A 14422-nucleotide genomic window follows, 5' to 3' on the forward strand; every position below is an offset into this window, starting at 1 on the left:
CTTGGTGGAAAGAGATCCCCAAATATGGACAATCCCTTTTTCTTTAGAATTCCAAATAGCCGTTGTTTTTAACTAAAAAGACCTGGGGCAAGGGGCCTACAAAGATCCAGGAGAAGGATTAGATAACAGGGTTAGAAAACAGGGTTTGTTACTGTCAAGTGGTAGGAAAAAAGTTTACCTTCTTTCAAACACTAGTTCAGCTGTTAAAGTTACATTTGTACTTTTCTTACATTGTTTTCTGTTATAATCTCCTGGAAGGCCGAGCCCTGCCCCCCCCCGCCCCCTTTTTAACTTTTTAGTATCTTAAAATCACCCAGTCTTCAGCATAATATCCTGGATGTTGTATGTTTGTTAAATTATTAACTGAAAGTTAGAATATAATACCAATTATATTGAATGCCTTCTATGCGCTGAGTACTATTCTAGGGACTAAGGATAGAAAAAAGTTATGAAAAAAATGGATGAAAAAAATTTAAAATTCTTGCCTCCATGGAACTCACATTCTAGAGAACAAAATAATATATGCAGTCTAATACATCCATTTAAACATTTATCATGGGATTTTAATGTATGTTAAATGATTTTTTTCTCAAAATGCCCCCTCCCTCAGCCCTATAGCTAGAAACAGACTACTACAGTGAAGCAATTTCCTACTAAGTGGGAACCTCCGAGATGTAAGTGCTGGTGGTTGCAACCACACACAACTTAGAAATGCACAAAAGACAACAGAAAGTTCAATTTCAATATAAATATATACTATGCTCCCATGATTCTAAATCACACTATGAAGTGGATTTCTCAATAATTCACAATCATTTCCTTAAGACTAATGTCCTTTTAAAACCTAGAGCTCAAAAGAATCAAACATGGGCGCCTGGGTGGCTCAGTTGGTTAAGCGACTGCCTTCGGCTCAGGTCATGATCCTGGAGTCCTGGGATCGAGTCCTGCATCGGGCTCCCTGCTGAGCAGGAAGTCGGCTTCTCCCTCGGATCCCCCCCCATGCTCTCTCTCTCTATTTCATTCTCTCTCTCAAATAAATAAATAAATAAAATCTTTAAAAAAAAAGAATCAAACGTTACATCTAACCATATTAGGTAACCAAAGGGAAAGTAAAACTTAATTGTTACAGTATTCAAAATTCTAAAGATATATTTTAGTAATTCAATAAAGAGGAAAACACGCTAAGTGGGTTTCTTCTTTTTTGAATGACAACCTTGGGATTATGTTAATTAGCATGTTGTCAAAGTATTTTCAAAAGCATTATCTCAAGGTTTTATTCATCTGTATGGCTTTCAATTATGAATTACTACTTGATTTCACAATGGAAAAACGATCTGTAACTTATTTACAACAGATTCAGCATGTATAAGCATCAATCTAGGGGAACGAAAAGGTATCATAGGTACTTCTCAGAGACACTTCCCATCATTGTTTCTTCCTGAAGATCCCAGTTAAGTTGGCCTCTACCGCCACCAGAGTTATTTCCGGCCACTGTGCCTTTTCCCTTAGACTCAAAATTTCACTATTCTCCAGCCACTGCAGTACACAGGTACTCTTTCTAACGTTTAATAACGAATTTTGTTGTTGGCAATTATTAGGAAATTGACATGATGTAAAAGTAGGAAACCAGAGGAGAAAGAACAGAAGCTACAAATTAAAGATCTCACAATAAAAACTGTCCCTATAATTTATGCAAAAATAGACAAAGATCCGTTAGATCTTCTATTGGTCTTTCTTTGTACTAATTCAATTCTAGTCTTAAAGCCAGACTCCTATTGCATAATCTATTATTCAGTAAGACTATTGTATTTTGGTTTTTCTTATACAATGAAGTTTCTACTCTACAACCTTTCCTATCTCTGAGAGAGATAGGTCCGTAGATATGGTTAATCTGGCTTTCAGTAAGGTATTCATCTACAACTTAGAATAAACTCCAGTCTATCATTTTACATTCCCATTTTACTTTAAAAATTCTTCAAACTTCATTTATTCTCTGACATCTTCAAAATTTCTACCAGCAAAATGAACACTCTGTAACAATCAACAATATGAAATGCTTGCTCTGGTAAGAAGGGACTGAGAATTCTTCCTCCAAACGCGGGAAACATCAAGTTTGTGAAGTTTAACTTCTAAAGAGCGAGATAAAAAGACCTTCAACATTTGCAGAGGGAATTTGGCGGAAAGAAACCCCGTTTTCACTAGAGAGGTCGCAAACCACTGGCCCGGGGTAAAGGCAGAAGCGCCCGGTACACTCCCACCCCGGAAAAGTGGCAAGATGCTCCCGGGCTTTCAGGAAACAGCCGTGGAAGGCAGGCCCGGCATCCTCAGCAGAGAGTTATCTCACGTCCGGGCCCGCAAGCTCCGCAGGTTCGTCATAAACACACTAGGCAGAGATAGAAGGGTGGCCGAGGGGACGGATCACACGACTGTCCAACGAAGCCCACCCACCACTTGACCGGTCCCTAAGGCGACAGCCTTCCGGGCGCGGAACACTCACCGGTTGCCTCAGGATTCCGACTACAACTCCCAGGAAGCTGCGCGACTGACGGAGCAGCGTCCTTCCCAGAATGCAACAGAACGGGGACTCCATCCCTCCTCCTTTCTCTGCTCCTCCCACCTGTCCACCCTGCGTCACCCGGGAGAACCGGAGGTAGGGTGCGGGGGGGGGGACCTCCAGCCCTCGGCGTGCTTCGTCAGACGTTGGGAGGGGGACGGGGCGGGGAGCAGGGGGAGAATGGGAGGACGAAGGGGAGGGGAAAGGGGAGGGGAGGGTAAATAGTGGGCCAGGCAGGAAGATGGCGGCGGTAGCGGAGGTGTGAGTGATCCTGGGTTTCTGCAGCTGGATTTTCTCTTCCCTTCTTTCCTTTTCCTTCTCTGTTTGAGATTGGCATCGAAGGGGCTGAGTTCGGGTGGTGGCGCCGGGCGCAGCGCAGGGGTCACGGCAACGGCGGCGGCTGACGGCTGGAAAGGCAGGCTTGTCGTCCTTCCCCGGTCCGCTCGGTGTCAGGCGCGGCGGCGGCGGCGGGGGCGCAGCGGTCGGACTTCGTCCCTCCTCCAGTTCCCCCCCGCGCCGGAGCGGCCACTCTTCCCTTCGCCATTCTCCAACCCTTCACCCCGGGTACTGGGCGCTTCCTCCGGCGCAGCTCAGGGAGCGGGGGCCGGTCTCCTGCTCGGCTGTCGCGCCTCCATGTCGGATAACCAGAGCTGGAACTCGTCGGGCTCAGAGGAGGATCCGGAGACGGAGTCCGGGCCGCCTGTGGAGCGCTGCGGAGTCCTCAGCAAGGTGAGCAACCCGCGGGTCCGAGGGGCCCCCTCTTCAGACTCCACCTGCCGCGAGGCGAGCCGCTGAGGGGATGGGGTGGGGTTGGGCGGGAGTCACGGACTGTCCCGGGGCGGGGGCTGCGGAATGTGCCGGGGTGCGGGGCTGAGTACTGCCGCAGGAGTGCCAGGGTTGGGGTGGGGGTGGGGGGAGAAGGGGACTGTCCTGTTCACTTGCCCTGGGCCCGGGGGTGGCGGCCGAAGACTGGAGAAGACGTGTCCCAACCCCGGATTCGGTTTGGGAGTAGGATGCGCACCGTGACCTGGGACTCGGCGACATCTGTCCCGGGTGTAGGAATCCGGGTTGGGCAACAGCGGTGTGCGAACGACCGGGTATGGGAGCAGTACATATCGGACCTTTTCAAACGAGGTTAGTCCGGAGATGCAGAGCAGGTTTGGAAGATTCTGTGGATGGGGCGGTATAGACAGTAGCCGGAGCAACTGGGCATGGTGCGGAAATCTGAGATGGTAAACTACGCCAAGTTTTATATAGTAAGAGGTCTCAGTGAGGAGGACTTTTGTACTTTTTCCCCTCATCCTTTTCCCCAGTTCAGAAAAGAGCTAGTGAATCGACACGTGATAGGTACAAGAAATAGAGTAACTTGGAACATGTCAGAATAGAGGCTGACCTTTAGCCCAGGAAGAAGAGAACTATTAATAATAAAATATTCTTGCAAAGGGCCAGAGTAAGGAAAACACATCTTACCTTTGCTGAAAATTTAAAAAACGCTTTTTCAAAATTTTAGCAAAGCAGAATAGTAGTAGGACTGTAAGGCTAATTAGTTAAAGTGGATGAGGCCCTTTTTAGGAGAGAAGATGGATGATTTCTTCTTTTGATAGTACATGGTTTGGGGCTTGTTCGTTCATTTAAAGTTTTTGCTATGAGAAGATCCGCATTGCCTTTTTTACTTCCTTCTCTCTTCCTATTAAAGTTTTAGAAATGGCCAGTCCCTCAGCAAGCTGGTCATAAGATACAAGATCATGTGCAGCCACTGACTATTAAGAAACCACCCTGCTTCCAGTATACATATTTTGGCTAAGCATTTGGACATTTATTGTAGAATTGTTTCATATTAGGTTTTTCTGTTATCTTTAGAAAGTGGTGAAAAAGGGGTTAGGTAAGACATGAATGTCAGAATTAAGACTTGCAAGTGTTAACTTTAATTTACATAGCAGAAAAATCAAGATGTGTCTTGATTGTGATCATTGGAATTGCAGTGAAAGCCTTTCAGTAAAGTGAAGCTCCCTAGGGTTTCTTTAGATTGAATGTAGGATGTAGTTTAGAATCTACTGAACACATTCTGTAGGAGCTATACGTTTTCAGATGGAATTTCAGGTGTGTTCTTTGCTTCTCAATTCTGGTAGATTCCTCACTTTTCTCATTAAATGAAAGCTGACTTCCAAACTAGTACTCTGGTGGTGGTAAGTATTTTATAAAAGAGGCTGAACTTTTGACCTATTTGATACTACCATTTTGGGGGGCTGAGGGGTGACGGGTGGAAAGAGTCCCCAAAGCTCTGAGTATTCACTGTTTGCAGAGCAGTATAGTTGGTATACCGTATGACAAAAAATGGAAAACTGTCTCCTTGATATTTAAATGTCGAGAAGTGTACTTTCTGATCACTTCTGTGGTAGGTAAATAACTTTGATATTGCTGCATATGTAGAATCAACAGGAATATAGTTTTTGGTATTTTTGTTAACAGCTATGAAGGAAATTTTTGTGAAATTTAACAGTGTATGGTTATATATAATGATTTCTGGAAGCTTTTTAATCAAGAATATTTTATATTGAGGATGCCTGGGTGGCTCAGTCGGTTAAGCGTCTGCATTCGGTTCAGGTCGTGATCCCAGAGTCCTGGGATCAATCCCTCAGTTGGGCTCCTTGTTCAGTGGGGAGTCTGCTTCTCCCTCTCCCTCTACCTGCTGCTCCCCTTGCTTGTGCGCATGTGTTCTCTCTCTCTCTGTCAAATGAATTCTTTTTTTTAAAAAAGAATATTTTATATTGAAAACAGGTTTAAAACTTAAAGTACGTATATATTTTGATCCGTTTGTATTCACCTGGTAATTTATACAAGAGTTAGAACTCAGCCACTGTTCTTTTCCTTCAATTGAGTAATGTAGATAAGTCTCAATACTAACGTGTTTTGTTTCTTCCCCTCCCAAATGGAATGAATTTGGAGTGGGGGGAGGGGATAAACTTATATTAGAAATATACCACTCCAGAGTTTTTTTTTCTGTATGGTAATTTAAAATACATGGAAATATCTATGAAGCATATTTTCTGTGGAATCACTTCTTTTTTTTTAAGATTTTATTTATTTGAGGGAGAGAGAGAGAATGAGCATGGGGGAGGGGCAGAGGGAGAAGGAGAAGCAGACTCCCCCTTGAGCAGGGGGCCTGATGTGGGGCTCAATCCCAGGACCCTGGGATCATGACCTGAGCTGAAGGCAGATGCCTAACTGACTGAGCTACCCAGGCGCCCCTATGGAATCACTTCTTAAGCATGTAGTTTCCACGAACACTGGAGAGACAGTAATTCTAGTTGGTTATAACAAATATCGGGATGGATATTGATGGGAAAAGATTCATGCCTTAGTGGGACTTGAGAGAAACTAAGCCTGGATAAAATAAATGTCGTCAAGCTTCTTGTGAATTCTCTCCATCCTTCAAGGTTTACCTTATCTTCTATTTCTCCACATACCTAGCTGTGACTGAAATTCTATCCATCTTTAGAGGTTTGGTTTTTTAAAAGATTTTATTTATTTGTTTGAGAGAGAGAGAGGGAGCATGAGCAGGGGGAGGGGCAGAGGGAGAGGGAGAAGCAGACTCCCCGCTGAGCAGGGAGCCCAGTGCGGGGGCTCTATCCCAGGACCCTGGGGTCGTGACCTGAGCCATAGGCAGCTGCTTAACCAACTGAGCCACCCAGGAGCCCCCATCTTTAGAGTTTATCTCAAACTCTATTCTTAGCATGAAGCCTTTTCTTATTTTGCCAACCATTTTAGATCTCCTTCCCTTGAGCTCCCATAGTATTTTATTTGTAACTTGTTCTGACTCTTCCTCTAAATGTATTGTTTTCCTCTTGAAATTATGCTTACTGGACTATTGGGAACAGAAATCTTTGATTCTGCTTCTGTGTATAGCATATTGCCTTGTCTCTGTTAGATGGGGAAGAGTGAGGGAATGTTATGAGAAAGGCAAAAATCTGCCTTCTGGGAGAAGCTAACATTTACTAAGTAAAGGGTCTTGAAGCTTATCTAATTTATTGGGTCCTCTATAGAAAAAAACTTAAAAAATGGACACAATTGCTGGAACCCATTCTGTCACTTTGCAAGAGGTCTGTTCTAGTGAACTGCACTGAAGGTTAAGCTTCATTAGTTCTGCACAACTCTATCTCCAACTGAGAAAATACTGTGTCCCTGGCAGTGTTGTAAGTCTATTCTTGTTTAATCTTGACAACTTTAAGAGAGAGAGTTTGACAAAGAAACAGAGGATAAGTAACTTGACCACAGTCACACAGTTACCAGCCTTCTGAGGGGCAGTAGTTGGAAATGAGGTAGGATTAAGGTATACCACTCTAAACAATCTGTATTATAGGCAATGGGGAGTTGTCCATGTAAGTTTTGGAGCTAATGGTTCAGTGAGACTAATGTAAGATAAGTAAGCCAATGTGCTTAATAAGTAAATAAGATTGTGTAAGTTATGAAAGAAAATACAAAAGATGCTACAGGTAAGGTTGTTAAACCTTCTCAGGAGTCTAGTAACCTGATAATTTGATTGGACTAATTGAAAATAGAGAAGAGCCAAATTTAAGGGGTTAATATGAAGGAAAGATGAATAGGAGTTGATAGGCTATAAAGATGGACAAGAAACATTATCTCTTATGAATATAGTAGGGGTATTCATGATTTTTTTTCAGCCATTCAAATAACAAGCAAAGAAAGTAAAGCTCAGAAAAGTAAAATAACTTGTCGAAACTCCTTACGTAACTAATAGAGTCTATCTGATTTTATATGCACTACTCTGTCCATACAATACAGGAACACTCAGCCAGGTTTGAATCTGAATTGACTGCAGAAATACCAGTATTGCAAAGGAAATAGGAACATAGGGAAGAAAGTGCACCTTATTGGAGGAGATGAATTCGGTTTTGTATGTAACCATCATTGTTTCAAGTCAGTGTATAAGTGGTGGTAATTCATAGGGATTTAGAAATAAGGAAATGGTGATTAGGGAGCTCATAGGAAAGAATGTGTTAAATTGCCAGCATGGATGAACTCTCAGTGAAGGGTCGTAAGGGTGGGCCTTAGAAGATTTAAGAGCTGAACTGTCTCAAACATGCTGAGTAGGGAATAGAAAAGTAAAGATTTCTCAGTGGGTAGAGAGCCTGAGCCAATGCGCTATATTTTTGACAGTCCATTTTTAATTAGTTTTTGGCAGATAGTGTTGGAATTAGATAGTTTTTAGAATTATCTATACATACATAAAACCCCCAGAGCATAAAAATTTACAAAATCAAGAATTCCCATAGAGGTTGCATTTCTGGCTTTGCAAGTTTATTGATTGTGATCTGCAGTGTGCAGCAAGACTTTAGCAACACAGAAACCATTTATAGGCACTGGAAACTGATACAATTCAAGTGTTTTTGAAAACCAGTTTTTTTTAATAGTTGTATTATTACTCTTGGATTTAAAAAATAGATCTTCAGAGAAACTTGGAAAATGAATTAACTGTTTTTAATATGTAGTATTGAGTTCTATGGACGAAAAAGTAAAGTTGATATAGACTTAAAGATTAATATCTAGTATTTTTGCTTGGATGTAGTTATAAATATACATGTTCATATAAGAACAACTTAAACAAAAGTAGAATTAGGCTATGATTAGCTTCATACTTCTGTTGATTTGAAAGCTTCATGCAGTACTTGGAGTAGGAGAATGAGAGGCTATAAACCAAACTTACTTTTCTATTGAATATGTTAATTATGGTAGAGACCAAAACAATCTTAAGTATCATGGAGTTGGTGAGGAGGGGAGGATGAAGACACACAAAAAAAGCAGATTTTTTTTTTAAAGATTTATTTATTTATTTGACAGAGACACAGTGAGAGAGGGAACACAAGTAGGAGGAGTGGGAGACAGAGAAGCAGGCTCCCTGCTCAGCAGGGAGCCCCATGTGAGACTCGATCCCAGGACCCTGGGATCACAACCTGAGCCAAAGGCAGATGCTTAACAACTGAGCCACCCAGGCGCCCCAAAAGCAGAGTTTTTAACTGAAATCTGTGTCAGTTTTATTCCTCAAATATTAAAAAGAAGAAAATATAATATTTAAAATTTTGTAAAAATTACTGAAAATCATACAATCTAGAAAATCTCAGCTTCTCACTTTTTATAATCATTTATTCTCTTTATAATTAAGCTAGAACTCCTCACATTTTGGTTCTAAAATTAGATTGATAGCTGTTTCAGAAAGTTTGGATTTCTAAAATACTGACTTTTATATTTTGTTTTCCTTTTCCCTCCCGCCCCCACACCCCCTTACCTCCAGTGGACAAACTACATTCATGGGTGGCAGGATCGTTGGGTAGTTTTAAAAAATAATACTCTGAGTTACTACAAATCTGAAGACGAGACAGAGTATGGCTGCAGAGGATCCATCTGTCTTAGCAAGGCTGTCATCACAGTAAGTTCCTCTTCTTCATTCAACAAGTATTTATTGAGCATCAGCTGTACCCTAGGAATTGTTCTAGCTGCTTGGATATATCTGTGAATAAGAGAAAGATCTTTGCCTTTGGGGAGCATAGAGTCTAATACTTCTTTCCATAAAGTTATAAAGACAGGTACTATTTTTCTAGTTGTTATAGCAAGCCCTTAAGAGATTCAGAAAAAAATTTATTTGAAGACTTCATATCTGATGAGATTAGGACAGTTATGTGGCAGGTTATTGAAGAAGTTAAAGCAGAAAACAAAAAAAAATGTATCAACACTTAAAAATTTTAACTTAAAATACTTATGTCTATATTCATTTGCCAGCTTTTTGATGTAATGTTAACACCATCTCTTTGAATGTGGAATTGAGAGAAGTTGTTCTTGTAAACTATATCCATAATGCATGATTTGCAATTTCCAGTTTTGATTTTTCTAAAGTGGAATAAAACCTTAAAGATAGTTTTGAAAAACCCAAAGTATATGTTCTTCTGATTTTTTATGGTTTCCTTAATATTTTACAGATGTCTCATCTTTGTCTAATTCAGTACCTTTTTAAAGAATGACTCACCTTTATTGAGTCATTCTACTTAGTCTGCATTCAACTTAGTTTACATAGAAACAACTCTCTTTGCATTCGTATTCCATAGACTTATGTAATATTAATTGTGTAAGGACCACATCAGGTAAACTGGCATAAACAGGTTTGGGAACAACCAACTGATTTGTTAAACATAACTCAACCTGTGGGATCAGAAGTGGTTAAATATGCTAAAAATAGCATATAAGTTGAGAATAGTCAGTGTGCCATGGCATATTTATTAAAAGAACAAAAAAAGGTGTTGGCTAAAGCAGGTCAGTTAAGTGGAGGTCGGTTAAGGGTGGTATTATACTGAAAATCTAGAAACGGGTATGTTAAAACCTAATCATAGATTTTACTGATACATTCAAAGAGAATTTGCAGGATAGAAATTATATTGCTTATAAAAGTGAAAAGTATACTTTGAGTCTGTTGACTTCTAAATCTGACCTACATATGTTTATGTTACACATTTGAGGAAAATCTTACAGTATTTTGCTCTTATTTTTCATACATTCTACCCCTCATGTATATTCAGTTTGAAAACAAACTTAGTTGGATATTGAGTTGGAAAAACTTGCAGAGGAATTGTTTGTGTTAAGAATGAAACTACTACTCTCCATTCTTGGGAACAATTTTAAAGAAATTTAAATTTAAAGAAATTTTAAAGAAACTTTGAACATAAAAGCTCAGTATTGACTTGTATGTATGTTGTACATTATATGGTGTATTTTGAAGTTGTATATAGTTTTGTATTTTGGGGTTTTATTTCCCCTGAGATAGATCATTATCCTAGAGGACAGAATAATGGATGCAAACATGTTTTTAATTTTGAAGTGTCTTTCCTTGATTCTTCCTCTCCTTCCTTTTGCATATTGTCAGATGCTTGTTAGTTATTACACTTGATTCTTTGAAAATACATTGTTGGTTGATGTGAAAATGGGAGGAATGAAATTTTATCTTTATTGTTTACTAAATATTAGTATTCTAGAGTACTATGTTGGTTTCTGTAGAGTTAAATATAGTTACCCTGTTTTGAGTTATGAACTGTGGTAATAGTGCATGGCTTATTTAAGGAAAAGAAAAAATTTTAATAAACAATTATATTGCATCTGCTCAGAAAAAAACAACTTGTTATTTCTTTGTAGTTTTTTGTTGTTGTTGTTGTTATACCTATATTTGCATGCAGAACTTTTATTGTGGTACATGGTCAAAGAAATGGGTAGGAGAGTGATAAAATTTGAAAGGAGATGAGGAAGGGACGTAGTGGTATTCGGTAAGCTAAGTAGTGATAGAGAAGGTAAAAATATGAATGAGGCAGCAGATTCTGAGTGGTAGCCCTCCATACAGTAAAACAGGTTGTAGGGAGAAACACAAACATTTATATTCCTGAAACCCTTCAACTTTCAATCTCTTCCTTGCTCTGTGGGTTCAAAGGTTCACTGTTACATATGTCAAGGAAATTACAAAATATAACTGAATTCAGTGAACTTCTCACAGTGGTTTACAAATAGAACATGCACTTGAGTTAAATTACAAAAATGTAATGCTAATTTTCTCTGTTAAATAGGTTTCTTTCGCTTTTCTTAAGTATGGGCTATTATATGTATCACTTCATCTCGGAAGACAAAAAGTAAATGTCAATGTTGAATTTGCCCACATGGCACCCTTATAAAATTGACAGTATTCATATGTGAAGAAATCTGGACTTGAAGAATTGTAACCATTAACATATTACTTGTTGGTGAACCTGTTGTCTGAGCCCACCTTTTCTGATAGAACCTAATTCATTGTTAAATTCACTCTTAACTTTAGTTTAACAATTAAGTCATTCTTAATTTATTTTAATCACGTTCTTTGGCTATGTGATGATAAATTGGGTGAAATATTTTCAAAGAATAAAGTATTTCCTGGGAGGATTTATTATTTGGAAATAATTCTTAATGTAAAGGGATTGTAAGTGAGTGAGTGAGAAAAAAACTACTTTTTCATTTTATGAAAAATAAGCTATCTGTATGTAGAGTAAAGGTATAAAGAGTATTGAATTTCTGAATTATTATAGTTTGTTATTTGCTTAAGACCTAGTCCATGCTACAAAACTTGCCAAATAGTAGATGTTCAATATATGTTAGTTGTATTTTTTCAGTCAAAAGTAGTGTTTTTGTAGTATTTAAACTGTTTTTTATTTTTTAAATTCTATTTTTAAATAAAATACTCGTGGTAAAAAAATGTGATCCATGGCATGAAAAGGTTTAAAAAGTAAATGCTTCTCTTTGCTCTTAGTCCTGCATTCAAGAAATAAAAAGTTAAATTTCTGTTTTGTTCTTCCAAATAATTTGAATGCCTTTACAAGCATTTATTTGTTTATATCCTTCATTTTTATTTACACAAATAGCATCATATTAAATCTGTTGTTCTCTACCTTGTTTTCTTTTAGCATTACTTGGGTGTTAACTACTATATTCTGTTGAATTGTATGGATGTACCCTATCTTGTTTATTTGCCCCCTCCCTCTTTTTGGACATTTAGATCATATCTATTTTTTTTATTGCAGATGTTGTGGGAACAAACATTTATTTTAAAATTTGTTAATAGTTACTGTCAAATGACTTATTCAAAAGAGTACCACTTTTCAGTCTTACCAGTAATGTATGAGTGTCTCTTTTCCCATACCCTCAAGTATTGAGGAAGTTGGGTTTTGGCAAATGTTAAAATATTTGTCAAACTGCTAGATAAAAATAATATCTTAATATTTTAAATTGCATTTTCTATTTATGAGAATAACTTCATATGTTTATAGACCGTTTATATTTCTTTTTCCTCTTCCATATAGTCATTTCTTGTTCTTTCTTTTCTTTCCTTATTGATTTATAGAAGCTCCTGATAACATGGTAATTGGCCATTTGTCATATTTGTTGCAAATACTTTCCACAATTTGTCATTTGTGTATTCTTTCCTTGTTTTATAGTCCTTTATAGCCTTACAGAAATTAAAATTTTTACATACTCTTATTGACCTTTTCCTTTATGACTTCTGCATTTAGTTATGTTTAGATAGTATTTACCGCTTAAAAGACTACAATATAATATATAGCTATATTTTCATCTGAAATTTACATTTCAATTTTATTCCTACGAGAGTTATTTTAGTCTAAGGAGTGATGTGGGAATTTAGCTTTTTATTGTTTTCCAAATGACTGTATATTCTAATGCCATTAGTTGAATAATTCAGCTTTTCTCTACTGGTTTGAAATGCCACCTTCATTATATATTACATTCCTGTGTGTGTACTTGAGGTTGTTTCTGCTCTCTCTTCTGTTCACTTGGTTTGTGTATTCCTTCTCTTTGTAGCATGTTTAAAATTATATTACTAATATTTCATCAACCAGCATTTCATGATTCTTTCATGAAGATAAAAGAAGTGATTTCTTTGCATTTACTGAGATAAGATGTTTTGGGAATTAGGTAGGTAGAGATATTGGTATAATGAAAATAGTAATGTCTTTAGAATTGGTTTGCCTAGGGTCTGTAGTCCCAACTCACCCTAGATATCTGACTTTGTATACCTGAAACTTTGTACAACTTCTTTAATTACCAAATGAATGGAATTCCTATTACTCTTGTAGGTTGGCTATAGGGAAATATATCCACAATTTCATGGTTTAATATTTTCAGAGGGAAAACTGCAAGGTAGTGAAAATGTTCATTGCTGGATTTTAAAAATTTAAAGCCAAGTAGTTCTTTGGTAAGTAGGGGTTGAAGGAGAAGTTGAAAGATCTTGGCAAAATTAAAGAAGCTAATAGAGATGTAAAAGCAAGGGAAGGAGGTATTCAAATTGAAGAAAACGATAAAACTAAACAAAGAAGTTTTAAAGTGCCAAATAAAGACTAATCAGGTCCAAAAGGTTTTTGAAGGTGGAATTATAAAGTAAGAAATTATGATACAGAATAATGTTTAGCAAATTGGATATCACCAAAGATGAGTAATGTGCCATAAATAATCGTTGCACAAGGATCTCTAGATTAGTGAGAAATTTAAGAAGTTGGCCTTTTATGAAGTATGTAATTTTGCTATATTGAACTGGTAGAAAGAGTAAGGTATATACAACAAGTAAAAGTACTAGATAAGATATTAGTTGGTAATTCTTATTTGAGGAGCATTTGCCTATGAATTTCTAAAGAAATTAGAATCTTAAACTAAGATTTATGCCTTGAAAAACTAATAATATCTGTTCAGTTCATTTGGAAATATCTTCTGTGTTTAGATAGCTTGAATGTGCCTCTAATAATGTAATTCAAATAATTCAAATAATTAAAATATTTGGTAAAGGCTTTTGTTTTGTTTTGTTTTTTAAGATTTTATTTATTTATTTGATAGAGAGATCACAAGTAGGCAGAGCAGCAGCAGAGGGAGAGGGAGAAGCAGACTTCCCGCTGAGCAGAGAGCCCGACTTGGGGCTCGATCCCAGGACCCTGGTATCATAACCTGAACCCAAGGCAAATGCTTAACCGACTGAGCCACCCAGGCGCCCCTGGTAAAAGGTTTTGTAAGTGGAAAAATATAAAAAAGGATACTTGTTGAAATGTAGGACCCAGAATATTGAAATAATTTGCCCAAAATTATGTAATTACAGAATGTAATTAGCTTGCTAGGTTTGCCCTAACAAAGTACCACAAACTGGGTGGCTTAAACAACAAATTTATTGTCTCCCAGATCTGGAGATTAGAAGTCAGATCAAGGTGTAATCAGGGTTGGTTCCTTCTGTTGCTTTTAGTGGTTTCCTGGCCATCTGGCATTCTGGTGCTTATGGATGCATTAGTC

General features: G+C 38.0%; 2 protein-coding genes across 7 annotated transcripts in view; one reads left to right on the forward strand and one right to left on the reverse strand.

The window, feature by feature from the left end:
- The window catches only part of POLK (DNA polymerase kappa), a 67075-nt gene extending 64198 nt beyond the window's left edge, over nucleotides 1–2877 (reverse strand). For 2 of the 5 annotated variants that reach the window (XM_073905330.1, XM_025892705.2), the window contains exon 1: nucleotides 2152–2876. The gene's annotated coding sequence lies outside the window, so the exon portion shown is untranslated. Of the gene's footprint in view, nucleotides 1–2151 lie in introns of all 5 variants that reach the window. The other 3 variants (XM_073905331.1, XM_073905328.1, XM_073905329.1) reach the window with 3 other exon arrangements.
- The window catches only part of CERT1 (ceramide transporter 1), a 113471-nt gene continuing 101831 nt past the window's right edge, over nucleotides 2783–14422 (forward strand). Inside the window, exons 1-2 of one of the 2 annotated variants that reach the window (XM_025892654.1) lie at nucleotides 2783–3283; nucleotides 8865–8999. In XM_025892654.1, coding sequence (XP_025748439.1) covers nucleotides 3188–3283; nucleotides 8865–8999 — 231 coding nt within the window. In that variant the 5' untranslated portion in view covers nucleotides 2783–3187. The remainder of the gene's footprint in view (nucleotides 3284–8864; nucleotides 9000–14422) is intronic. The other variant, XM_025892653.2, reaches the window with a different exon arrangement.

This window comes from Callorhinus ursinus, unplaced genomic scaffold, assembly GCF_003265705.2.
Source record: "Callorhinus ursinus isolate GAN/ISIS: 27379988/994484 unplaced genomic scaffold, GSC_fseal_2.0 scaffold23, whole genome shotgun sequence".
Lineage (NCBI taxonomy): Eukaryota > Metazoa > Chordata > Mammalia > Carnivora > Otariidae > Callorhinus > Callorhinus ursinus.